The 27788-nt window shown below is 41.0% G+C and overlaps 2 protein-coding genes, 1 long non-coding RNA gene and 1 pseudogene across 4 annotated transcripts; 3 read left to right on the forward strand and 1 right to left on the reverse strand.

Moving 5' to 3' along the window:
- Window positions 1-5289: 5289 nt before the first annotated feature.
- On the forward strand, window positions 5290-6151 carry LOC144050233 (uncharacterized). The gene is made up of 3 exons (XR_013293808.1): window positions 5290-5389; window positions 5598-5728; window positions 5837-6151. It is a non-coding gene; the product is annotated as an uncharacterized LOC144050233 (long non-coding RNA).
- A 9539-nt stretch (window positions 6152-15690) lies between these two features.
- LOC144050185 (uncharacterized) lies at window positions 15691-18439 on the reverse strand. The gene is made up of 2 exons (XM_077563241.1): window positions 18014-18439; window positions 15691-17360 (listed from the first exon to the last, which is right to left on the reverse strand). The coding sequence occupies exons 1-2, from the start codon at window positions 18135-18137 to the stop codon at window positions 15835-15837; spliced, it is 1650 nt and encodes a 549-aa protein (XP_077419367.1). The 5' UTR covers window positions 18138-18439; the 3' UTR covers window positions 15691-15834.
- Window positions 18440-20364: 1925 nt separating this feature from the next.
- LOC144050903 (uncharacterized) lies at window positions 20365-21878 on the forward strand (annotated as a pseudogene).
- Window positions 21879-23612: 1734 nt separating this feature from the next.
- Window positions 23613-26746, forward strand: LOC144050195 (uncharacterized). Of its 2 annotated transcripts, XM_077563256.1 has the most exons (3): window positions 23613-24040; window positions 25163-26167; window positions 26249-26746. In XM_077563256.1, exons 1-3 carry the CDS (start codon window positions 23917-23919, stop codon window positions 26491-26493), a joined length of 1374 nt encoding a protein of 457 aa, XP_077419382.1. In that variant the 5' UTR covers window positions 23613-23916; the 3' UTR covers window positions 26494-26746. The 2 variants fall into 2 exon arrangements, with proteins under 2 accessions (XP_077419382.1, XP_077419381.1); XM_077563255.1 differs by having other exon boundaries at window positions 25163-26746.
- The last annotated feature ends 1042 nt before the right edge of the window (window positions 26747-27788 follow it).

A 27788-nucleotide genomic window follows, 5' to 3' on the forward strand; every position in this document is an offset into this window, starting at 1 on the left:
TTTAAAAAAAAAAAAAAAAAAAGCTCCTAACAACAATGGGCTGAAGAGACGGTGGGCCATTCAAAAGTATTTTCCATCCAAAAGGCTGACTACAACCCTGAACTAGTTCAAAGTCAGTTAGAGGGCACACAAAGAGATCGTCTTTCATGCTCGTCTTTCATGCTCGTATTCACACGGTCACCTCGCGGGATTGAACACATTCTGCCTACACTAAAATGTCAGGCAAATGAACTGCACCATCAGTGACGTAAAAGGAAGTCCCCACTGGCCTCCCCCTCACAGATAGCACTGAGTAACAATTTTTTTTTTTTTGAGGGGGGGGGGGTCTGTTCGAGGTAGACTGTTATGCTGATTAAAGTCAGTCAATGATCATCCCCCCCTTTTTTTTTGTTCATTTTAAAGACAATAAGATTTGTATTCCTTTACATGTACTAGTTTTGGCGTTGACTGCCGCCTTCTTTTGAAGTACACGTACATGGAGCTCCTTCGCTACAGTTGAAAGCGAGCAAGACTTTGCAGAAGTTTACAATAATGTCGTAAAATCAACTTTCGAATGTGACTTGGATGTCATGTTTACATGACAAAAATGTCTCATCAAACTGTAAAACAAAAAAAAATCTCCTGGTGCAACAAGACTTCTTACAGCATTTTATTTTACTGGCTGGAATAAAAAAAATATATATATAATAATCTTGTAAAGCATGAGAGGAAATTTAAATCACATGAAACCAGAGCCTTTATTGGTCGTGCTGAGGGAAAAAAATAAAATAAAATTTTTACAAACAATGCTCAAATATTCTAATACACATATCTAACTATGGTCATTCCAAAAACATAAGAGAAATTCTCCATTAACTACATTATTCGTATTTTTACAGAGTATATGAATTCACCCCTTCGAAAAATGTAGATTTTATTTAATATCTCAATGAACATAAGAACAATTTCCGAAATTTTGACAAAAAGCTTTCTGTAGAATATGCACTTAACTCACAACATTAAAGTAAGGTTGATAATAGAATGTCCGTCCGTCCGTCTTCTTCCGCTTATCCGGGGTCGGGTCGCGGGGGCAGCAGCTTTACAAGGAAGCCCAGACTTCCCTCTCCCCAGCCACTTCAGCCAGCTCCTCCGACGGGACCCCGAGGCGTTCCCAGGCCAGCCGAGAGACGTCGTCTCTCCAGCGTGTCCTGGGTCGTCCCCGGGGCCTCCCGCCGGTAGGACATGCCCGGAACACCTCCCCAGGGAGGCGTCCAGGAGGCATCCGAACCAGATGCCCGAGCCACCTCAACTGGTTCCTCTCAACGTGGAGGAGCAGCGGCTCGACGCCGAGTCCCTCCCGGATGACCGAGCTTCTCACCCGATCTCTAAGGGAGAGCCCGGCTACCCTGCGGAGGAAACTCATTTCGGCCGCTTGTATCCGGGATCTTGTTCTTTCGGTCACGACCCACAGCTCGTGACCGTAGGTGAGGGCAGGAACGTAGATCGACCGGTAAATCGAGAGCTTTGCCTTTCGGCTCAGCTAATAGATAATAGAATGCATAATCACAAAATGCTTAGTTTAATCAAATTAACTACTGCGAAAAATGAATGCATCCCACAACAAAAATGACGCCATCTAGTATTTTCTATGACCTCCATGACTTTTATGGACAGCAACATGTCTGCTAGGCCTTGTATTAAAGCAACACTAAATGCTTTTTGAACCTTCAATTCATATTTTCATAATTCTGCTGATGAAACATTGACTTACAGCTCGATGAAAGAAACCTTTGTCACGGCCTGAGGTGGTCTGTATCGTTTTTTACTGGCACTAAACAACTTTGAGGAGGATGGCGCGAACTCTGCCACACACGAAAAAACTACAACGTGCTTTACGGCATATGTCGACTGTCATTCCAGACGGAAGTCGCGTCACACGTCTACGCGTGGTTACTGTTGTCATGGGGAAGCTGCAAAACACCCCAAGAAACAAAGATTTTGGCCTGAGGCGACAATAATAATGATGATATAAATCCTACCTGGATGTGGACAAAAGCACAGTACAGGATTTCACTCGCTGGCGTGAGGTCAAAGACGGGGGATTTCCAACCGACGCTGCCTTTGCGGGCACTCGACTCTTTTTAGTAGCTAGCTGATGTTAGCTATCGGAATATTGTGTGGTAGCAATAAATAGCCATCAGCTTGATAGTTGGCCTTTCCACACTGAGCCGACCAGACACGCGACACTCAAAAGTTGTGTTCTTTCTTGTTTACGAACGCTTGTAAAATGCATCGCGGGAAGGGAGGGAGGAGGAGCGCAGCGTTTGTGAAGGTACGATCACAACCACCGTCTGCTGTTGACACGCTTGAGAAACGTTACAGCGCCGTATAAAGAAAAAAATAGAAAATAGCCACCAAAACGTAATTCAGCCTGCGGGCGCCAGTGACATCCGGATTTCACGATGATATGCGCTCGTCCTCATGGGAAATGTCGTTTTTTCATTCAAGGGAAAACAATACCACTTTTGTCCATATGGTGCCACCATAATCAACGAAAACTGAATCTTGCTTTGTTTTGCTTGAAGAAGTTGTCCGTTTTCTCCTCTGGGTCTACTCATTTGTGCAAAATGTTCTTGAATAGATTTCTTAAGAACGCTACTTTTTTGTACGTACTAATTCACAAATCTTGTTTGCAATCAATGTGTTGTAGTATAATATTCCATAGAAAATCTTGATTGTGAAATGAAACTAAAGGTGTCCTTACAACCCTGTTGGGGTGTCCTCCTTCATGCTGAGCGCTGTATATCCTGTACAAGAATAAGAACAGATGAGGGTTTGTTTTTTCCAATTATTATTCTTATTTTGCATGGTGGAAGGCCTGAAAACAGTTTCTTTCCTTGTTCAGGCAAAGGTGCACTCTGCATTTGTCGCAGTAGACATGTGAGAAGTGTCCCGTGCAGAACTTGCATCTCTGTCGGGGTTCCCAAGTGGGGAAATGATGGAGGCCATCTTTTCGGACGTCGGCCGGCACCCTGGTGGCTTTCCTCTTGCGCGGAGGGCTCGACATTTCTTCCAGAGACGACAGCGCTCTGTCGAACTCGTTGACTTTTCCTGCCCTTGTGAGAGACGTGCCCACAGAAGCTTGGAACTTTCGCAGGGGGAGCGGTTTTTGCTGAGGGTTTAGTCTTTTCAGGTCCCTTCGGTAGCGGATCCACGAGTTGACGACCGCCACGTTGACGGTGTGCCACCAGATGTACAAGTACCACCTTCGAGATCGGACGGCGTACTTGTAAAGCGCAGACAACATGTCAAAAAGGACCAGGCCTCGCATGAACTTGTTGTAGGTGTCAACGATGGCCGGCATAGGAACGGCGACGTGCCGCTTGCCTTTGGGGTCCCAGCGCTTGACGTTGCGCAGGGGTTCGACGCCTACAAAGGAGGAGAGCAGGTTGACGGCTTTGTTGTCGTACCATCTGACAATGACGTTGTGGTCCTGGTTGACTCGGAAATCCACGCCGCCTCGTCCCTTGGACTTGAATTCTTTCTCGTCCGTCAGTTGGCAGCTCTTGACTTTGCTCGTCGTGACGGTGCCTATGAAGTAGATTCCTCTTTGTTTCAAGTGCTCCACCAACGGAACCGACGTAAAAACATCACCCGCAAAAACTTTGTGATTTCTCCCTGGTGGAAGAGTCGAGGTCATTTTCAGGACAACGTCTCCGGCAGGACCAACATCCGATTTCTCCTTGTGACGATTTTCCGCCCCTTGGCACACGTCAAAATCGTAAAGAAAGCCGCTTTGTCCGGCGCGCCCCCACATCTTGAAGCCCCACTTGTGCAGTTTGCCAGGCATGTAGCAGCGGAGATTGGATTTGCCGTTGAAAGGCACGACCATTTCCCCCACGGCGTGACATTCTTCGGGCGCCATCAACAGGAAGCGTTGGCGCAGCTTCTCCAACCAGGGCCGAAGTTTCCACAATTTATCTCGTTTGGCCTCCTCAGACACTTTGTGGTTGTCGCAAAAGTGGATCAGCGCCAGCAAATGGTGGAATCGTTCCCGTGACATGACGTGACAGACGACAGGGTACTTGGTCTCCATTTCCCAGTAGGCTCGTTGGTTGGGCATCTGGACCAGGCCCATGTGCATGTACATTCCCAGAACCTGCTCAATTTCTTTGACGTTGGTGTTCACTAACTTTCCATCTTTTTCAACACTGTAGATGTTGGTTTGTATTGCAATTTCCTCAAGCATTTCCTCAGTCACAAAATCTTTGAAATACATGTACGGGGTCCAGTCGAGCCTCTCCTTAGAGTCTTCCTCAACACATTCCACAAAGTCAACGGCTGGAGGTTCAAACGGTTTTCTTATCCACTGGTACTGCTTTTTTGCTTTGCACTTTTCCGACTGCTTTCGTCTTGCGTCTTGTGATTTTGCGGCGGCCTCTTCTGGATCGCCCTCATCCTCGTTATTATCGGTGCTTTCCTCAAAACTTGCGGCGGTCCATTCCTCCTCGCCCTCATCGTCTTCCCCAAGCTGCTCGATATCACTTGAACTTCCATCCGTTATTATGTTCAGCGCATCTTCAATCTTGCGTTTTTTGGTCATCTAAAAAACACACACACAAAATTCATGAGAACGTATGATTTCTCCTTATGTGAGCTGCCAAATGATTTCAGATTTCCAGTGATATAAAAAAGGTCACAATGTTGTAAAAAAAAACACACACTGTGCTTTTGTACAGCAATGCATATAAACAACCTACAATCTCTAATAATACTTAATATTGAGGCACTCACATGCACACATTGAGTTCCTCCACATATTGACTCGGTTCACAAGCACATTACGTTCCCCTTCGGCGCGGGTTTGAACTCATTCACTGCCTTTGACAAGTATACTTGTCACAATTGCATTTTGTTTCAACGGGGCTCGACGAGGACGACGCAATGATGCTGCACTGTAAATGTCAAACTTGGAAACAACTTGACTGCTGCACAAGCACCAGTAGACCACATCATTGCCCCATTTTATACAAACAGTTTGAGAGTCCATGGGAGTAATGGCTGACTTTTGTACATTATGATAATAATAATAATAATGCATCAGATTTATATAGCGCTTTTCTAGACACTCAAAGACGCTTTACAATGGAATGGATGCATTATTCATGCACTCACACATCATACCTGTCAACTTGTACGTTTTATACGTATTTTATACGTTTTTTTACCATTTCAAATCATGTACGTCATACACCGACTTTTGTACGGGGGAAAAAAAATGCGCTGACATGCGCATGCGTAGATATACGTAGAGTAAATATCGTGGAAGCAAGCATGGAGGAGCCACCTAGTAAGAAACGAAGAACTCAAGGATCGGGTCGACACCAGAAAGAATGGGAGTTACTTCAAGGTGAATATGCTGGCTGGATTAAAGCATCGTTAAGAGGCACTCAATTCTCATTCTGTGTCCCTTGCAATAAAGACGTGAAAGTTGCTGCGAGTGGATTTTACGATCTGAAGAGCCACTTTAAAACTGCCGGACACGTGGAGAATGTGAAAAAAAACCAATTCACATGTCCCATTAACCAAGCACTTCGTCTCCACCGCAAATCCTGCAGCATCCCACAAAACGACAAATGCGGAAATTCTCTTCTGCCATTTTCTTGCTGAGCACAACATTGCTTTCACAGCTGCGGACCACTTCTCGGATTTGGTGAAAGTTATGTTTCCGGATTCACAGACAGCTAAGGTCATTTATTATTATTATTATTAGTATCATTCATATCTACAATGAATCAGCATTTATGGCACCGTGTCAAAAATTAAAATTTTAGATTTTAATATTATATTTTTGCAGGAGTTTGCATGTCGGAGGACCAAGGCTACGATGATTGTTAAGGAGAGCCTTGCACGTGGCTACACCCAAGACGTCATTCAGTACTGCAGAACTCACCCATTTACCCTCATGATTGATGAAAGCAATGATCGTACTACCAAAAAGCGACTTGTTGTGTTAGCTCACTTCTTTGATGGGGAGAACACAAATACCAGACTCCTCGATTTACCAGAGTTGGCATCAGGCACAGCAGCATCAATCTTTGCCGTTATTGACAACATTTTACAAGAAAATGACATTCCATGGAGTAACGTTGTGGGATTTGCAAGCGACAATTGCAACACCAGGGTTGGAAAGAAAAACTCTGTCTTGTCTAGGATAAAAGAAAAAAATGGGTCTGTTTTTAGTGTTGGATGCATTTGTCATCTTGGCAATCTGTGTGTCAAAGATGGACTGAAGACATTGCCAGTAAACATAGATGACTTGCTGGTGGATATATTTTATTTTTTTTAAAAATAGTTCCAAACGAATTGAGGATTTTAAAGAGTTTCAGGACTTTACAAATTCCGAGCAAGAAAAAATCCTAAAGCATTGTCCGACACGATGGTTGTCTCTGCAAAAAGTGGTTGAAAGAACATCGTCTCAGTACGAAGCACTCAAAAGCGACTTCGCTAGCCATGCGGATGTTGAAAGGGCAGGTAAAGTGAAAAGCATCCACGATCGACTTCAAGACCCTGTTACTCTCCTCACACTCCACTTCCTCAGCTTCATCCTGCCTCAAATAAATCAATTCAATATTGTGTTCCAAACAGAGGCATGTATGATTGGAGATTTGCTACCAGAAATGGAAAGACTCTTAAAGAAACTCTTGGTGAAATTTGTGCAAATGGAAACATGTCAAATCTGCTGATAGCCTGCTGGCAGTTGATTATACAAACAGACGCCTGCAGCATGAAGATAGCAGGCTTGCTGTTGGCTTGGGCACCAGGGCGCTCTTCCAAGACACCAATGAGGAGGATGAAATCAGGCAAAGCATCACACCAGCCATGCAAGCAACTTTTTTTTCCCTCTGTTCGCTCCTTCTACGAGGCTGTTGTAACTAAAATGATACAAAAATTTCCATTTGAGAATACAATACTGAGTGACTTGGTGGTGTTGGATTACACAAGTATTGTTAAGCTTGCAAACAGGTTTACACCAGACTTTGATCAGGAACAATTAAAAGATGAATGGGAAGACTATCAACTAATACCTGATGATCTTCTCCCTCAGAAAAGTCAGGATGGACAACCAATTCGTCCAGAGACATTTTGGCCTCATGTGTTCAAAATGAAAACTGGTTTGGGGCTGGATCGCTTTCCACTGATGAGAAAGATGTATCTAATTTTACTCAGCCTTCCTCACAGTAATGCTGATAGCGAGCGGCTTTTCAGCCATGTGAGGAAAATTCATACAGAGTACAGAAAGACAATGGGAACAGACACTCTTACTTCTTTATTACAGATGAAATTGAACTGTTGCTCACAAGTGAGACCCTCATTAGAGCAGATAAAGTCTGCTAAATCATGCACATTGGCTTACAATAGGAAGCACTGAAGGCACAGTTTATTGCATTGTAAACTTTTTAAATTGAATAAAAGACTTTGTATGCAAATTACCTTTGTTATTTCTATTACACTGTCTGGTTACCGCGAGTAAACATGCGTCGTACGGTGTTTGTAAGGTTTTTTTTGGGGTTTGTAAGGGGAATCATAATCATTTATAAGGGCAGTTATCGGCAGAGGTTGACAGGTATGACACATTCACGCTGTGGTGACGGTTGGCTACTTAATTGGCCACAGCTGCCCTGCGGCAGGCTGACGGAGGCGAGGCTGCCAGTGTGCGCCTACGGCCCCTCCCACCGCCACCAAACATTCGCACCTTCCATACGCCAGCGTGAGTAGCACTGGAGGCAATGCGTGGGAAGTGCCTGAACGACCGTCTCTCCGCCGTGAGCCGCGGCCGCCACAAAAGAACGGGACAAGGCAGAAAGGAGAGAGTCGATTCTGTCATTTGGCAGAAACAGTTTATATATAATTATTGAACATATCATGTGGGTATTGAACATTTTGAAATGTTCTAAAATGGCTGAGCCAAAACATGCCTTGTAAAAATTCAACTTCACTAATAAACTAGCCACCAGAGGGTGCTAAAAGTGCACAAATGGAAGGAAATCACCCTGACTTTTGTAACAGATCGTGACAGGATGACGACGGTATTGTGGCAGTTTGAATATCGTGATGTTGCCATTATTGCTACTTCCCTAGTGTGTATACACTAAGGTATTTAGATTCACAAAAAGGAAAATCTGATTTAGTTACCAGCATGGCTTCTGGTGTTCTCTAGAAATCTATGATGAATTGTGCTTTAATGTGTTAAAAAGAGATGACCAGAGATTTTTGCATTGTTTATATGCAAACTTTGTTCTACATTTTGTCTGAATTTTCTTGTCAGTCCTAAAAATACAACACAGCATTTAGAGTAGAAAAAAATTATTATTTTCTTTTTTTTATGTAAAGGGGTTTGACATTAAATGTCACTCATCCCAAGTTGATGCTTCTTTGGCATGAATGAAATCAACAGTATGGTTAAAAACGATATTGCTACAAACGTGAGCATTAAGAGGCATTTAAAAAAAGAAAAGAAAAATGATAAACAGTCACTACTGCAAACTTGGCAAACACTGCATGGCATCTGTAATAGTTTGCAAGCTTAGCCTGATTGTTATCTGATTGTAACATTTGAACGTTATAATAGCAGCACAGAAGAAAGAATTGAATTCACAGTGTTGTCTCGTTCCCGGTCATTTGTTTTCCCGTAGTTGCTTAATGGAGCAGCCGTTGTCGGCACGAAAACCGTCAGAGCGCAATGTCGGAATATTACGCGTCGTTTTGGGGCGCGGTCTTTACAACAACGAGGTGCTCGGTTCCGTTCCCTTTGCATCGTGGATCCTGCTACGAATCTTTTGACAAAGTCTCATCTTGGTTCATGGATCTTTTATTTCCTTCGTTTCAGAGGCGACCTGTCTGCCGAATGTTTGGTCAACATCGTCAATGGCTCAGAGCAGTTTTTGCGAGAGACGCTGTAGAATTGTAACATTTTCCATTTCCAAATCATCACCGCCGTCCCTTGCCCTTTTTTGGGGCCTTTTATTTGCCACCTGATGAGAAGGTGATGATTCAGCAGAGTTCAGCCGAGATGATGATCTCACTTTATTGGACTCGTTGGTTTGGGGGTGGCAAAGTACTGTTGGAAGAGCAACACTGATGTCGTCTTCAGTCGACAGCAAGCGTCAAAATGGCTGCATTTTGCTTCATAACTCACGATTTCACAAATGTCATATTAACTCATTCACTGCCATTGACGGCTATAGACGTCAAAAATTCATTTGAACTATTTCTATTAGTTTGATATTTTCCCCCACTTTTGTTAACCAAAAAAAAACTAGATTTTTTTTTGGGGGGGGGGATTAGAACAGATATAAAATTAGTGATTAATTGTATTTATTTATTATGTAATTAATTTTTGATTAATTAAAATATTTTTTTCTTCAAAAAAAACATTAAAAATAAATATTTTTTTAATTTAAATCGTGAGTTAACTTTCAATTTGTAAACTACAATTTGTAATCGTAATTAATCGCATGACTTCACTAGTTAACTCACAAATTTTATATCTGTTCTGAATGTACAAAAAAATTCTAGGTTTTCATACTCTTGTTAACAAAAATGAAAAAAATAAAATAAAAAATTATATTAAAATAATAAAAATAGTTCAAATGAATTTTTGACATCTATAGCTGTCAATGGCAGTGAATGAGTTAATCAGAATGTCATGTTTAGACTAATGCGGTCACATATAACATAATATTGTCAAGAAATGTTTAAGGTTGACTTCCACTTGAAGACTCTAGGTGTCTTGTTGATATGTATAATGTAAAAGTAACAAAGTCGTGTAGTAAACAAAGTTTATTTCCAGGGTGCAATATGTTCTTCTGCTCATCCAAAGATTAAGACTTTTTCTTGGCCTCCACAACATAGTTCAGAATCTGACGTATGACTTTGTCCCTTTGCTGTGGCGGCATCGTCATGACAATCGAAAGGATGTATTTGAAGGCATATTCCTCGTCGCTAATCGGTGAGGAGTCCAATTGCCGCTTTCCCAGCAGCAGAAGATTGTCATCGACTTCTTGACTTGTTTGTCTTGCTCTCTTTGGAGCGCTCGTCTTTCCTGTATGAAATTGAAACAACACATTTAATGGCACAAAACAGTGTGGAGCTTTTTTTTTTTCTTGAAATATTGAAATCAGACAGGAGCCTAAAAAAAGTAAACAAAATTGAAAAATATGAGTGCAGCAGGAGCCAACCTTTTTTTTTTTGTTAAACACGATCTTTTTATGTCATCATTCACATAAAAACATAAACGCAACTTTTAGTGCCCAATGTCAATTATTTGGATGGGAATTTTATTTTGTTAAAAAAATTAAATAAACGTTTTTTTTTTTTTATTTCTTTATAAAGTAAAAAAAAATACATTGTAATGTCGGACCAATTCATCAGCCTGCCCCAATCAACACATATAAATTCATAATTCTACAAGCTGTCCTCAGATGAGCAATGCGACAATGGAATCATCCTGGATGTCATCATTTTACACACAACTTAAAGTTACGGTTTGTTTGAAAAAATTCTAAATGAACTGACATAGACATGTTAAATACGACACAAATTCAATCACTGGTAACACAAATACATATAACAAGGATTAGCATTCTTACAGCATCATTAACTGCGCCTCACAATGCATTCTGGGAACAATATAGATGCAAAACAGGTAACACGTGCGGAACTCATACAGGCTAAGTGTTGTCGCGTTCCATTTGTATTGGTGTTATTTTTGGAACAATATGATTACAGTTGAGCTCCTTAATTTAGGGCTGGCCAACAAATAGCGGATATCTGCGTCTAATTGACAACAATTGTTTAAAAGTTATATACCATTATTTTACCGATGCGGCCCACTTGGTAATATATTTTCCTACATGCGGCCCCTGAGCTCATGTGAGTTTTGACACCCGAGGGCCAAAGTGTGTGTATTGTGAAATATGTGACTTGGTTGGAAAAGAACTGTTCTTCTGCGAATGGAATTTGTTCATGTTACGGAAAATGATTATTTAGCACGTATCAGCATATTCCACAAGACTCGTAAAGTGCTCATGACACGACGCACACCATTGGAGAAACATGTTGCATATGGAAGGGGAGAAATAAAACCGTATTTTCAGTGCGACTGCAGCCGTAGTCATGGTGAAAACGAGCACATCACAAGTGCATGTAGTGGAGAGACTCCAAGTTCCACCTGTCATGTGTAATAAGCCTCATCCTGAAGATGCTGCCTGAGTCTGACAATACTTGACGATGTACATACCCCATGAAGGTCCTACTTTGGGGGCAGCGTCAGCCCCCTGTCCTCCCTGACTCTCGTACTCCAAATCATCCTTGGCATATTCTGCAAACAGAAATATCTATGAAATACAGAGAGAGAGCGAGAGAATGCGTGTAAGCTTGTAACCGATTGACCCCAACCTCTGTCAGATGCAGATGAGGTACGTGGCTGTGCTCCTTTTACTTTGGCTCCCGTACCATCATTGTGGTACCCTACGTCTTCCTCAAGCCCCCTGCCCGTGTTCCCGCTGGTTTCCCACGGGCACACAAACGGGTCGAGAAAGGAAAGACTGGCAGAGTATTTCCACTTCTTCCTGGGAAATTCTGCATAGCCACTTTTTTCATCTCGCTGCTCCCTTTTCTTCTCTTTTAAATAAGTGTCTCTCAGTCCTTTCCACCTTTTTCTGCACATGTCCTCTAAAGGGGGGAAAAAGTGTGAACGAACGCTGCTACACTGCCAAAAAGCAAACATTTGTATTTACTTTGAACGTGTATATCAAAAGGTTGCATATGAATCAAATGTGATAGCGTGACGTACCACTCGCCTCAACCTTCTTCGAAAATAACCAAATGAGATGTGTTAGTTTATCACATTTAGCCATCCATTTTCCGAACCGCTTATTCCTCGCAAGGGTCGCCGCAGCCCATCCCAGTCACCTTCAGGCAGTAGGCGGGGTACACCCCCAACTGGTTGCTAGCCAATCGCGGTTGAACACATTGAAATAATGTGTACTGTATTTTGTTTCAGTGTCGTCAATCGAGTGTTCGGTTGGTGGTGCTGATTTTGTTGTGCTATTGCTAGCTTGCTTCTAATTTCAACAATTGAACAAAAACAAAAAAACTCACCCACCAGATAATCCAACCTCCTTGCTTATCTTCCTCCAAGCCATTTTCCTTTTGACTTGGACCTGGTACACGTAGCTTGCCGTGTCGTACAGCTCCGGGTATCTGCAAACGGCGATGATCAATTTCTCCTCCATTACGCCTCGATTCGCGACGATGCCGACTGGTTGGCGGCGATGCGACTGCGCCAAAAGATTCATTTCAGCCGACGAAACGGTCGAAGAAGCAAAATTCTCGCCTGAAACGCTCCAAAACGCACCGTCCGGCATGCAACCGCACCTGACTGCGGAAACGGCATTGACTATATTACGGAAACGTGCCGCCGGTAATGCTCCAAACGTGCTTCATCTGCACGTAAAAATGTTTCATATTTGATATGCACAATTGTAAACCTTTTTTTTTTTATATATATATTTATTTATTTATTTTTAAATGTGGTCATTTCATGTTGTGTCAATACAGTAACTATTCAGATTCATGTTTCAATTTAAAAAAATTTTTACTTACTCTACTGTATTGTGGCTCGGGGTCCTTCTCCTCTTTAATATGTTGGGTATCCATCTCCTCTTCTTCCTCTTTAATGTTAGATGGCTCTGGCTCCTCTTCATCTTTAATGTGAGGGGAAACGGGCTCATGCTGCTCAAGATGGAGATCTTCGCCTATGTATGCAGTACAAGTAAACAAAGTTTGGTTAGGTAAATAAAAACAAAACTTTGTTGCATATTTTTACTAAACTGCACTGCAAGTCTGCAACAGCATTTTTTTATTTTTTATTTAACTGTTTACAATTTATTGCAGCCTGCTGCGAAGTTGTAAAGAATCCATTTAGGGTTAAGTGTTTATTGATGATTTGACCAGTTATTCTGAGGTTTTTGTATTTTGAACAGAGCGAAGAGGTTAAAATTAGGCAGGAATCACGCACAGTGCACGACTCACGGCAAAATAACCAATTCCCAGCAGCCTACACATCACGCTAAAATAAACTATTCACGGCCATCCTGCTGCAATCACGGTAGAATAGCCGTTCGCGCCAGCCAATAGCAATTCAAGGTAAAATAACGCTAGTGGGAGAGTCTTTTATTTATTAAAGATTCATTAAATAGAAGGTAGCAACCGAAAACAAATAAATTTGACAATAACAACGAAGGTACTAGAAAAGTGCCGTACAACCTTGCAACGAGAATTCCAGTATGAAAATAAATAAACAGGAAAACGTTAAGAGTTCAGTTACTAAAGTGAGAAAAAGTGAGAGTAAGAAGCGAACAAACCTGATCTACATTGTTGCTTGAAAACAGCGTCCTGATCTCGACGTTGTTCATTCCTCTCGTTTATTCCGCAAAGTTCCTCCTCGTATTCTTCTTTTTTCACGCTTTTTGTACACATGTTAACACGATAACGCTTAATCTCGCGTGTCTCTTTGTTAGAAACTCCAAAGCGAAGCTAAGAAAGCTATGGAAGTTTCAACGTGCACCGAGTCAAGATAACCCGAACGTGTTAATAATGATGAAGCACTTCTTTAAAGTAGTGATGACGGTCAGGTGTCGAAGGTTCTGTAGTGGGTTCGGTAATTTAGGAAGAGTTCTTTAGTGAAACCATTTTGATTGTACGAAGCCTACACGGAAGTAGATAGGAATCTGGAAGTACGGCATCTTCACTTAGACAAACAAAGTCTTTAGCCAAAACGTAAATGCGTCAAGGGCGCTTACAAAAAAAAAAAGCAACGGGCAGGGCGAAGCTTCAAGCTTCATCCGTGACGATTGAAGCTCAACAATGTAGCCTTGATTGCGATTCAGTAGTATCCATTTAAATATTACCATGATGCCTTTAAGTACGCACCACCTTCACTACTGTATTATGACGTCACCTACTGAACAGAATATAGAATATCCACATGCGTACTGGGCTCCAGGTGGCGGAGTGGAACCGTAACTTGCCTTCGATGCAGGTTGGCGTGTGTTCGCTTCCTCGCCTGAGAGACCATGTTTGTCTTTGTTCATGTTTGTGTGAGTGGAGAAGAAAAAATCCACACGCGTACTGAGCGCTGCTTTCAAGAAGCATCAAGTTGTGTTACACAAAGAACGTTTGTTCGCGTCTTACATTTGTTTATAAAATAACAACGTTCGATTTTAACAATATTCCTGTGTTTGTTTATTTTTTAATTGGAATCCCCTTGAGCGTAGTCGAACATCCGGGTACTCTATGACTGCACCTATTCCGCCATTTTGATTTTGTGCATTGTTGGTTGCATCAGAGTCAAGATGGCGCGGTATAACCGACGTGTCTAAGTGGCGGCCATGTTGGCAGGGGCCACTATCCCCTAAAAGCCCATGCATGGACATTTATATTGAGTTTCAACTTGCCTTTTTCACAACCAATTTTCTCACCTCAGCTCAACATTACAGCGCTGCTCAAAAGTTTGTGAACCCTGCAGGCATGGTCAGATTTTTTGAATAAAATATGAAAATGACCTTATTAAATGTTTAAGTCATACCCCAATCTACAATGCTGACATTGAAAATAATGGAATTGAACAAAAATAATGATAATCTTGTCATTCATTACTGAACAAAAGTTGTTGATATAAGAAAAACTCTGCTTTCATGGGTGCAAAAGTATGTGAACCTCTGACTTAATCGGACAGTGCACCTCCTTTTGCAATGAGAACTTCATCTAAACACTTTCTTTAGTGATTCATCAGTCTTTCACATCGACTTTGGGGGATTTTTGCCACTCTTCCTTGCAAAATGCAGCCAGTTGAGAGGTTGGATGGGCGTCTAGCGTCAAGTGCCCGCTTCAGGTCCCGCCACAGTATTTTGAAAGAATTGAAGTCAGGATTCTGACTGGGCAAATCCAGAACATGAATCTTGTTCTTCTTCAGACATTCCTTGGTTCTATTGCTGGAATGCTTTGGATTATTGTCATGTTGCAGGATCCATCGTCTACCAGGCTGCAACTTCACAAACAACAGCTTCAGGTTATTTTCCAGGATTTCGCGATATTCCTCTGAATTTTTGTGGAGTTGTCCAGGTCCTGAGGATGAAAAGCCAGCCCAGATTTTAATATTCTCACCCCCATGCTTCACTCTAGGGTGAAGGTTCTTTTGCTGCTATGCAGTGTTGACTTTTCACCAAACATGACTGTTTGAGTTGTGACCAAACAGTTCACTCATGTGTCCACAGAAGGGACTTTCAAAAAGCTTCAGGTTTGTCCAGGTACTCGCTGGCAAAGTTGAGATGGGCAGCTTTGATCTTTTTTGTGAGCAGAGGCTTCTACCTAGCAAGCCTTCCGTGAAAGCCTTGTCGATGAACTTTTCTTCTGATTGTTGAAGCATGCACGTGTCCCCGATGCAGCAAAAGAGGTCTGCAAATCCCTCCATGTGATGCACAGGTTGGCTTTCACCTGAATTATCATTTGTCTTGTGGGTCTTGTTGATATTTTAGAAGGTCGTCCACTTTGGACACTACTGGTCTAGGGCCTTTGATGGGTACAGCCGTACGTGTCATACGATAACAAATAACCAAATCAAAACTGACCCTACCAACACAAATGTCATTAATTGGTAAAATACATTTATTAGCTATATGCTCACAAAAGTAGATTTTTGCATGACAAACACAACAAGAACTGAAAATGCAACACTCAGCTGAAACAATGAAAGTAACAAATTGTGGTCAAACTATTGTCCAAAATAAATTATGTTTGTGTACTTGAGAACAAGATAGGCACCCAAAATAACGTATGTAGTTCTTTCTCCCCTGTGTGTGTTCTTGTGTGCATGATCAAATTTGTCTTTGTAGAGAAAATTTTACCACAAACTGAACACATAAGAGGTTTTTTCCCATTGTGTATTTTTGTGTGCCTTGTTAAATTGGTCTTTGCAGAGAACCTTTTGTCACAAACTGAACACGCAAAAGGTTTTTCTCCAGTGTGTATTCTTGCGTGCGTTTTTAAAGCCCAGCCATGAAGGAATTTTTTATCACAAACTGAGCAGGAAAAGTGCTTGTCCCCAGTGTGTGTTTTCATGTGTTTAGCCAATCCTGAACGTCCACCAAAACTGAAGTTGCAGACTGAGCAGGCAAAGGGTTTCTCTCCAGTGTGTATTTTCATGTGTGTTCTTACATGTCCCTTCTGAGCAAATGTTTTACCACAAACTGAACAGGCAAAAGGTTTCTCTCCAGTGTGTGTTCTTGCGTGTGTTATTAAATGTACTTTCCAAGTGAATCTTTTACCGCAATCTGAGCATCTGAAACGTTTCTCACCTGTGTGGAGGATCAAGTGCTTTTTCAAACCATACTTATTGACAAACGTTTTGCCACAATGAGAACAGCTGCATCTGTTCCCAGCGTCGCCGTCCTTATCTTTTATTTCCGAAGGCGTGTCCGGGAGTTTATTTGTTGCATTTCTGTGGGCATTCGCTGCCTTGCCACGAACTGACACGCGACGGTGCAAGTTGGCACTTTTCTTGAACTGGTCAAACCAGCCAGAACTCACTGAAAAGGTCTGATGAACAGCATCTTCCCCAGCCTTCACCTTTAAATCCTCAAAAATGTTTTTTGCCTTTTCTTTTATGAGCTTGAGGCAAAGCGGTGCCCGTGTTTGCCTCTGGTGTTCAATCCATGCACTCAGAAGTTTTTCCATCTCTCCAATCAGCTTCTCTGTTTGCTCGCTGCTTATAGAACTGGACTGCCCGGACTCTGAACTCTTAAATTCCGCCATAATCCGGTCCTTGTTCTTGTAAATGGTACAAATAGTTGACGTATTCCTCTTGTACAAACGTGACACATTCACCACCTTTTCTCCATTATCTAACCTTGTAATTATGGCAACCTTTGTTTCCATTGAGATTGCATGCCGCTTCTTAGCAGTGCCACTATCATCTCTTGCCTTACGCTTGACGTTGGCTGTGATGGCGCCTGGTGCCCAACCGGCGCCATGATCTCCATCATCTTCATCATCATCGTCGTCAATCTTCACAATGACACAAGGGATGTTAACCTCCTGCTCTTCCTCTTTAAGGTGGGGAGGTTGTGGTGATTTTTCATCTTTAATGTGGAAGGTCCGTGGCTCCTCTTTGTCTTTAACGTGAGGCGCTTCTGGGTCCTCTTCAACGTGGGGAGGCTTCGGTTCCTCCTTGATGTTGGTGGGCTCAGGCTCCTCCTCCTCTTTAATTGGAGCGGGTTCTGGCTCCTGCTCAGGATGAAGATATTCTTCACTGACATCTGGAGGACACAAGAAAAGAAATACAATCATTTCGTTAAAGTCAAGATTTTCTCAGTCAAGTTTCTCAAATCCTTACACTGTCTGGTCCAGAGCATCAGTTTGCTTTGTGCTGTGGCTGTTCATGAAATTTCATGTCAAACACATGAAAATAAAGACCTTCAGGAAGGTGTTTTTGGAGAAATCTAAAGATCGGAATTTTAGACCATCCGATCTATTTTTGTCCATTACTCGAAACTAACCATCGCGACATCATCATATGGACTCTTTAGTCAGAGTGGGTCACATTTTACTTAAAATAAATGAAATGCTTATTATTTTTATCACAGATTGTGGCTTCCTTCTGTCATAAACACACAATAAAAACTGTAAAATATGATGCCACAAGGTCGTTTCAAAGAGACAATGCAATTCAAGTTGAACCACTGTTGCTTTCCGCAATATTGGACATGATAAATTTAGATTTTCCACCGGTCATATTGGCTATACTGAAACAGCCGAAATTTGTATTTCATGCAAATTTTGTGAGCGATGAGAAATGTCTTAATTCACCGACCCAATCAATTGTGTAATTAATGACCTAAATATTGTCATAATAATACCCATATAAATATTGCTACGAAATCAAACTAGGTAAAAAAAGAAGTGAGCAAACCTGCTCTGTTTAACACAACTCGAGGCTCCTTGAAAACAGGGTGCAGTCGTTGACGCTGCTCCTTCCCTTCTTTTGTTTGACGAAGTTCCCCCTCGTCTTCTTCTTTCACACTCTTTGCTGACATTTCCACACAATAATCACAACACTTTACACTCGATCGCTGCTTCGCGATGTATTGATCAGAAAAGCGTCTTCTTTTAGTAGCTAACAAGCTAAGCTAGGCTAGCTCGAGAAGCTTCATTGTGCACCCAGACGACTTTACGAAAACTTAACAAATGATGTTTTGATGATGATGATGATGATGATGATAATGATTATGACGATGTGGCTTCACCGCATTTAGGGCTAGTACGAATCGTGAAGAATGATTTATTGTATCCTATCGCGACGGTCGGGCACTCACGGTAAACAGTACACGGAAGAAGGTGTACGGCATAAACTCTTGGACAAAATGTGTTTAGCTCATTCGCTCATTTGCCATAGCTTTTATTTACAGTAGTAAACTAGCAGTTTACTCATTACTCAAATGATGAAAGGCTTGGTGTTGGGATGCTCTGCTGCACTATAATAAAGAAAAAAAATGTACGCATGAATAATTTGAAATATATGTCAAGCAACACACTGATGAACAGAAAGTGCTTTGTTTGTATTTGCAAAACTATTTTTTTTTATGTATGTTTGGTCAACTGGGCACTAAATTGTCCTTAGGTATGTATGTGAGCGTGAATGGTTGTTTTGTCTTTCTAACCATTCTAGGGTGTGCCCCACCTCTTGCCTCAAGTCACCTGGGATGGGCTGAAGAACATCAGCTGCAACCCTAGTGAGGATAAAATGATGGGTGAAGGGGATAAAAAGCTAATTGTTTTTATTTATCATGGAAGGTCCACAAGCTGATGTGGATATTTTTTATTTATTGTCACAGCCTGACTCCTGTTTAGAAAGCCTACATGAGATGAACTTGTTTAAGTAACTTGCTACCCATATTTTGTCTGTTGCTATAATATTTGATCTTTGTACTTGAAAAGTCGTAAACTGCCTAGTTTGTCCACTTACCGTGACACTGTCTAGGCTCCTACAAGATACTGAACGCTATCAATGTTTGAAAACCTGTGTTTTATTTAGGAACACATACACAATTTCACAAAGAGTAACTTTAAAAAAATAATAATAATTTTAAACAATTTAGTTAGAGCTTCTTTACTGCTGATCTTCTCACCAGAACACTTGAGTCTCTTAAGCTGAAGCTTGGCATGGAATTTTTTAGCACAAACACTGTAAGTGAATGGTTTCTCACACCAGTGTGTGTTCTTGTGCGTGTTGATAAATAAGATCTCTGAGTGAATCTTTTACCACAAACTGAGCATGAAAACTGTTTTTCCCCAGTGTGCATTCTCATGTGTCTAACCAAGACTGAGCCGTCACTGAAAGATAAGGTGCAGACTGAGCAAGCAAAAGGCTTCTCTCCAGTGTGGATCCTCGTGTGTGTTTCTAAATGTCCCTTCTGAGTGAATCTTTTACTACAACCCGAGCAGGCAAAATGTTTCTCTCCTCTTTCTTTAAAGAAAATATGTTACCACAAATCTTGCATGCAAACTGTTTCTCTCCAGTGTGCGATCTCATATGTAAAACCATCTCTGAACGTTCGTCACAACTCAAGTTGCAGACTGAGCAGGCAAAAGCTTTTTGGGTGTTCTCTCATGTGTCTGTTCAACGATGACTTTTTGACAAAAGTTTTGTCACACTGAGAATATTTCACGTGTTTGCTGCCAGTTAGACATGTCAGATCACCTTCGGCGTGTTCGTCATTGTCAGAAGAGTGTGATGTTATGTCGCCCCTAACTGAAAGCGGAGCCAGCAGGCTGTCTGCTTGTGGTCGTTCACAGATTTCTTCTTTACTGTCATCATCATCCTCTTCATCATGATCATTTTCACTCTTCACAATGTCAGCCAATGGAAACTTTGTGATATTGGTTTCCTCCTCTTCCTCTTTCATGTTGGGCGTCTCCTGCTCAGGATGAAGATCTTTACTGACATCTGTAGGACACAGGGGGGACAAACACAAGTTTTGCTCAGTTATCAATACTGGCAAACACGCTGCAATCTTGAGGCAGTCCATCCACTTTCTCTGACTAGAAGAAGCAATGCTATGACGTTAATGGACAAAGTTAGGTGGACCACTTTCAAACATCAAGATTGTTTCAATTTTGCATTTCACTGAGTAGAAATGAAAAGAAGCTCCAGGTATTCATGAATTTCTACCGACCTGCAGCCATGGACTGGGATGGATTTATTTTGTATATGTGGCCACAATATAGATATGTGCACACACATTTGTGGGCTTCAGCGTTCACATGAACAACTTTGACATCAAGGTAAGCAAAACTAAACTGCAGTGACTGGTGTACTTGTCTTTTTTCTTCTATTCTCAGCAATGGCCCGCAAAAGTCATCTTTTTCAGAATGCCTTTGTCGCTTTGTAGCCATGAAATGAACGTTTTGTTTATTACCCCCCGAAATGGCATGACTGAGGTTCCAGAAACATCTTGTGTTGTGCAATAAACAAGCACAAGTCACTCATGTACACGTCACTTCCGCTATTTTCAGAATACCTGCATGTTCACTGTTATACAGTATAAAATATGTTAATCGAGTGTTTCCGATTCTTGGTCTGTGTGCAGCTTTATAAGCAGGGGCACCTGAAAACTCATCTGTATTTAAAAAAAAACAGGAGAACGTTGGGACCAAAAAAACTTCCTGGTGTTTAGCAATATTTTTCCCTACCAAAAACGAGACAAAATAATTAAGTCAGGCAAATTCATCTCACATTAGAAAGGAAGAAGTGCCAGAGCTGGACCACAATAAAGAAGAAGAACAGGAAGGTGAATTCACCAAGTTTCCATTGACTGGTGTCCTTGTGAAGAGTGAAGAAGGTGAGAGAGACCACTGTGAAGGATCACAATTAAATCGCCTCTTAGCTTCACTATCAGAAGGTGATGACGTAAGGTCACACTCATACGATGATGATGATGACGAACACTCTAAAGATGAAATGACACATCACACTGACAAGAAATTTATGCTCAGATGTTCTCACTGTGGCAAAACATTTTCCAGCAAGTTCTCATTGACTCGACACACACAAAGACACACTGGAGAGAAACCATTTGTCTGCTCAGTTTGTGGTGAAAGGTTCTCTTTGAAGGCAGGTTTAACGACGCACACAAGAACACAATGGAGAAAAAACTTTTGCCTGCTTAGTTTGTGGCAAAAGATTATTTTTAAAGTCAGGTTTAACAAGACACACTAGAACACACACCGGGGAGAAACCTTTTGCTTGCTTGGTTTGTGGTAAAAGATTCTTTTTAAAGACGGGTTTAACAACGCACATAAGAACACACACAGGGGAGAAACCTTTTGTATGCTCAGTTTGTGGTGAAAGTTTCTCTTTAAAGGCAAATTTTACAACACACACAAGAAGACACAATGGAGAAAAACCTTTTGCCTGCTCAGTTTGTGGCAAACGATACGTTGACAGGGGTGAGTTAATAATACACACAAGAACACACACAAGAGAAAAGTCTATTGCTTGTTCATTTTGTGGTAAAAGATTTTCTAAAAAGGCAAGCTTGATAATGCACACAAAAACACACACTGGTGAGAAACCTTGCTCATGCACAATTTGCAATTCACGTTTCAGCGCACGTTCAAATTTGACTCAACACATGAAAATGCACACTGGGGAGAAGCCCTATCCCTGCTTAGTTTGTCATAAAAGATTCTCTCGAAGGTCAACTTTAACAACGCACTCAAGAACACATGCTGAAGAAACAGAAAAGTGGACAGCTAAGAAGAGCAGCAAAAACTGAGGCTGTGTTGGGAATCATTGACTCATTTTGCCTCATAATCACGACACAGCGGCTCCTTGGTCTACAAATGACCCGATTTACGACCAATACCAATTTAAAAAAACAGCCGTTTTTTTCTAACAATTATTGGCTTGCAAATAGGATCAGTTGAGCTTTTTCTTGCACAGTGTAAGCATCATCGCATTAATATATGTAACTTTGTTGACTTGCTTTTAATTTAACCATCAGAGTGGTTCCAAAGAAGTGTTGTTAAAATGCCTAATTGTATTACTATTGAAATAAAGGAAATAATGGTCAAATATGATAAACATGTTCTCCTTATCTGCGGGTTGATTTGTCAAATTCTATCGTTTCCTTTTGAAATCATATATTTTAATTGCTTTGATTTGATTTGGGGTCACTATAATCAACAATATTCAACGATGTGAAGACAATGATCATGTTAATGATGGCGGCATCTCAGTATGCAACTTTATTTCTATAAAGGGTTACATTTCCAAATGATCACTTCTGCAACATTCCTAGGAAATCACAATGTCCCATCACTCTAAAACTTTAAAAAATTAATGAATTGATGGAGTTTAACCGCCTTAAATAATGTATAAAGCCCATCATGATATTTTTTTTACCAATTAACATGCAAATCAAATAAAAAAAACTTTTTTTTTTAAAAAAAAGGGAAAGTGAGTACAACTTAAGTGGAACAGATATTTTTTCTAAACCTAAAATACGAAACAAAAAGAACGATGTATTTCAACTCAAGGTGTCAGTTTGTGGAACAATGTGGATTATAAAACTAAATCATCTCAGTCTATTTGTATCTTTAAAAAATATATAAAACCACAATTACTGGAAAAATATAGATAGCACAAGGTCATTCTGTTAAATTATTTCATTTAATTGTTACACTGAAAGCGTCTTGACTGCTTGCTGTCATTTATTTTGTGTTGATCTTTTTTTGTGTGTTGATCAGGGGCAGATATAAATTTAACTTCTTTCTGTCCCCTTTTGTTTATTTTTTTTAAAGAATGAAATCATTTTTTTGAATTGAATGTGGTCCCTGGAGTCTTTCTCGTACCTGGTGGGCACCATGTTGGTTTTTGGTGCAGTGAAAAAAAACGAATTCAAAACTTGGCTCTGCAAAACTTGTGACGAGTTCCAGCTTCTGCGAGGTTTCCTAATCTAAGAATATTTGACTGTGCAACTCGCACCCATCGACCTGAACGTGCAGCCAATGGGTACAAGGGTATTAGCACAAGCAGCTGGACGCGGCCCACACGTCACAAACAGCAACCAGAAACAGCGCTAGTGTGTGACACACGGAAGTCGGAAGTCCCGCCTCCTCCGTCGCAGATACCGCATACAATACAACAGCCAGGAGGAGAAGAAACGGTTCCTCCAAAAATATATAATAAAGCCCATATAAATATGAAGTTGTATTTACTTTCCTACTTGTGGAGTGTCCAATAGTTCTATAAGTGACCACATTCCAGCACAGTAAAATAAAAATAAAAATGTATTTCTTCTCAGTAGAAAAGAAAAAAGTGTAACGTGTGTTTTGAGTAGAGCGATAACATCCACATTAAGGCCTACTAATGCCGAATATTTTAAACAACAATAAGGGCTTTGTTTTAGAGGTTCAATATTTTTGAAAGTTGGGTTTTCAAATAAGAAAAAAATACAACATTACAGTACGTTCATTGTGGGAAGTCAACACCGGCTTCGTGTCGTAAAGACGCGCAAAGAATTCTGGGACATTTGGTTTGTCCAAGGGAAGTTGCTGTACTCCTTATGCCAAACTATAAACGAATCAGTACTGAACGCACTGAAGACTTAACACAGGATGTCTACCACTACTAGACTTGAAGCTAATTGTTGTTAAATTAAATCCTCGTTCCCGGATAACCTCGTCTCGTCGCACGTCCAAGCCTCTCGAGCTAGCTTAGCTTGCTCGCCGCTAACAAAGAGACGCGTTTGTTGGCAAAACATCGCTCATCAGAGATCAAGTGTGAGTGTAAGCGTTTATTATCGTGTAGAAATGTGTACAAGAAAGACAGCTGAGTACAAAGAAGAACTTTCTGGAGCAGAAGAGGTAAACGAGCTGCAACGTCTACAAGTGCACTCTTTTTGCCAGCAGCCCCGAGACGAGTCTCCCAGAGCAGGTTTGTTCATTTGATTTTAGACTAACATGGCATATTCACATGCCGATACGCTAATCAGAAGCCGAAATTTGAAAATTTAGTCAAACAATGTACTAGAATATTGGACAATGCAGAAATGTGAAAGCACATACAACTATGAGTGTGTAATGAGTTACCTGAATGTATTTTACTATTATCCCGACCTGTGCTGGACTTGACAGCTATAGTTATATTTTATGAGGTGGTACGTTGAAAACTTGGTGCTGGTAATTAAAATGTATAAATAAAACATGTAGATATTTGGACATTCGTGTGGCCTGAACTATTACTAGATAATAATACATTCCTTGCGGGCAACTGCACTATATGAGGGTATAAAATTAGATTATCTGTGCAAGCTAATTTATTCAGAATTGCTCTATCATTGTCTTATTATCTTTCTATCGTTCTATCAGTTGAAGTCATCTTTGCTAGTCTGTAAATAAGTGGCCTCTTGCCAAAGGAGTTTCTGTTCGCTCGTGCTCGTACAGGCCTGCGCGGCTCATGCACGAGCATCAGGGAGGCTGCATTTACACTTTAGTCCAGAGGTGGCAGTCGTGTGTAAAAAAAAGTTTCAAACTCATTAATGCAGCTTTAATGTATTGTCCTTCGTTGTTGTTTTTCTGTGGGCTGATGGCGATTGGCAAACTGGCTTAATGATGCATTAGCACCACCAGTGCTGCCCTTTTACTGCTAAGAAGCCATTGTCAATTGATGGCGGCTGGTTGTGGTATGCATCTAGTGGAGGGTGTCTAAAGTGCAGTCTTTTGCTCGTTTGTCAAGACAAATACATTGGACAAGTGACGACTCATGTCACTCAAAATTTGTATGTCAAGGCACTCGTAAAGCTCACTGCATTTATAATGCTATTTTTTCAAACATTAAAAACCTACACCCCCCCCCCCCCCCTTGATCAGGCGAATAGCATTTTAATGGGGAAGATTGATTTGACATAAAGGTAATTTGAACTATAAACTTAGTCACAGACCAAATTTGTTTGTCTGTCAAGGTACCACCAAATGAACAATAATACACGACATACAAGTCACAGCTTGAGATTTGACTTCACCAAACCATGTGTGCTTGTCTAATTGCGTCCTGCAGACGTGATTGAAGATGTTCGTCCAGAGTACTTCCACATTAAAGAGGAAGAAGAAGAAGAGCCCCTCTTTGTTAAAGAGGAAGAAGAACCCAACTACAGTAAAGACGAAGAGGAGCCAGAGAGCCCCCACATCAAGGAAGAAGAGGATTTGCCATTGACTGTTGTCTATTTGGAGAGTCATGATGAGGATGATGAAGGCCAAAGTGAGCAGAACAGAGGGGCGGAGCTTCGAAACAGCAGCTCAAGGCAACACATGACAGCCGAAGGTGACAGAAACCGCCGTAGAGGATCACAAGCTGACAGCCTCTTTGCTCCACTATCAGATAGTGACGACATACCGTCACACTCCTCTGATAATGACGACGACGACGACGATGATGATGACGATGATGATGATGACTATGAAAATGAGGATGATGACAATGACGATGAGGAGGATGATGATTACATAAAAGATGATATGATATGCCACACTGACAAAAAACACTGGAAATGTTCGGAGTGCGGGAAAGCATTAAGTTCCAAGCGGGTTTTGAAAGAACACATGAGAATACACACTGGAGAGAAACCTTTTGCATGCTCAGTTTGCGCTCAACGGTTCTCTTTTAGGGAAAATTTAAAAATACACACACGCACACACACCGATGAGAAACCTTTTGAGTGTTCCGTTTGTGGTAAACGATTTTCACAAAAGACAAATTTAAAAAAACACACAAGAACCCATACAGAGGAGAAACCCTTTGCCTGCTCGGTTTGTGGTAAAAGATTTACTCAGAAGACAAATTTAACAACACACACAAGAACGCACACCGGAGAAAAACCTTTTGCCTGCTTGCTTTGTGGTCTAAGATTCTCTGTAAGGGGAAACTTAAGAAGACACACAAGAACACACACCGGAGAGAAACCTTTTGTCTGCTCGGTTTGTGATCTAAGTTTCTCGACAAAACCAAATTTAACCAGACACACACGAACACACACGGAAGAAAAACCTTTTGCCTGCTCATTTTGTGACGAGAGATTCAATTTACAGACCAGTTTAATTACACACACTAAAATGCACACTGGACAAAAAACATTTGCTTGTTTAGTTTGCGATAAAAGATTTTCTGTAAGAGGAAACTTAACAAGACATGCAAGAACACATACTGGTGAGAAACCGTTTGCCTGCTCAGTTTGTGGTAAAAGAATGTCTACAAAGGCAAATTTAACAACGCACATGAGAAAACACACGGGGGAGAAACCATTCAGTTGTAGGGTATGTGCTAAAAGTTTCTTTAGTAAGGCTTATGTTACGAGACACAAGTGTACTGGTGAGAACAGCAGTGAGAAGTGAAGCTATTAATAGACTGAAATGATTGACTGTTTGGTGAGCTGCAAAGTTTATATGCGATTCTGGATTAAATGTAACTATTTGATGATGTAAAAATGGTAAATCATTAAAATCAATGACAAAAGACCCATGGTGTGGTGTACTGTAAAGCTCTCTAACATTAAATGAAATAAAATGAAAATGAGAATTATATCACCAAGTTACTATTGTCATTGTGAAGAGGGAAGATGATAAAAAAATAAAAATTGTAAAGTCATGTTCATGTTAGCATTTTTATTTTTACACAAATGTGAGGAATAAGCGGTTCAAGATATGGCTACAGTGAGCTAGTGCTGAGTCCCTCTGCTGGGTGAATTAAGCACTGCAATGGCAAACAAAGCTTCCACGGCGAGTTCCGCAGTCAGATAGGCAGCACAAACACAAATGATAACATTTATCACGAAAGTACATTCCTAAAATACTGGATTGTCTTTTCTTTTTTTAAGTGTGTGCGGGGGATTACAACTCAGGAGAGCCGCCGTTTGACTTTTTATTTTTTACATTTTTTAGCTGCCTTAACTGTGGGCATTTCTAGGGAAACGGGTCGATTTTTGTTTAGGCAGGCGAAGCGCGACATTAACAAATATTTATAATTTTACGATGGCAAATTGCTTTTCTTGAGTAAATATATCAGTCTCACGTATTTTGTCCCAGAGGAGTCACCATACGACGTCGACTACTCGGAATTTTGACTTTCACGCGCTTCACTAACCCTTTCTCCCATTTCTTCTCGAATTAGTCCTGCTTCGGTACGGTACTGAAGATTCGTCATACGACCAGCTCCAAATTCCTGCAGTGACACATTTATTAAATCTCCGTGTCCGAATAAAGTCGCGTCGGCACTGATTGGTTCACACGAGGAAGGGCAGGATTACACTTAACAAGACCAGGGGAGACACACAAGGAAAAAACAGAACCCAAACATGACGCAACGGCAAGCTGAACAATGCACGTGCCAAGTTAAAGAAAAGGCTTCAGGAAAACACGTTTATTTAGGTTTGTTTAAAAACATTAAACCTTCATTATGAGTATAATTTTAAGGATTATTAGTACAGTGAGTATACAGCAGTGCAGCCAAGCATTTAGATCACATATCATGCAATCTTTGAAATAGTGTCAGACAGCAGGGGGCGACAAACACCCGAGGACGTGACACAGCAACTTCACGTGACTCTCTGAAGACGAAACAGCACACGTTGATCAGGCAAATTAAAACCTTTCTATCCTGTCGTACAATTTAGAAACCTAAATTGTGACTC

The sequence above is a fragment of the Vanacampus margaritifer genome, chromosome 4 (genome assembly GCF_051991255.1).
Source record: "Vanacampus margaritifer isolate UIUO_Vmar chromosome 4, RoL_Vmar_1.0, whole genome shotgun sequence".
NCBI classification, from domain to species: domain Eukaryota; kingdom Metazoa; phylum Chordata; class Actinopteri; order Syngnathiformes; family Syngnathidae; genus Vanacampus; species Vanacampus margaritifer.

Bases quoted from the DNA above. Each gene is read 5' to 3' on its own strand.
- LOC144050185 (XM_077563241.1), bottom strand. From the start codon at position 18,137: ATGTCAGCAAAGAGTGTGAAAGAAGAAGACGAGGGGGAACTTCGTCAA. The intron at 17,361-18,013 runs GTTTGCTCACTT...TGTGTCCTCCAG, and splicing joins AGTTGTGTTAAACAGAGCAG to ATGTCAGTGAAGAATATCTT.
- LOC144050195 (XM_077563255.1), top strand. From the start codon at position 23,917: ATGTGTACAAGAAAGACAGCTGAGTACAAAGAAGAACTTTCTGGAGCA. The intron at 24,041-25,162 runs GTTTGTTCATTT...TGCGTCCTGCAG, and splicing joins AGACGAGTCTCCCAGAGCAG to ACGTGATTGAAGATGTTCGT.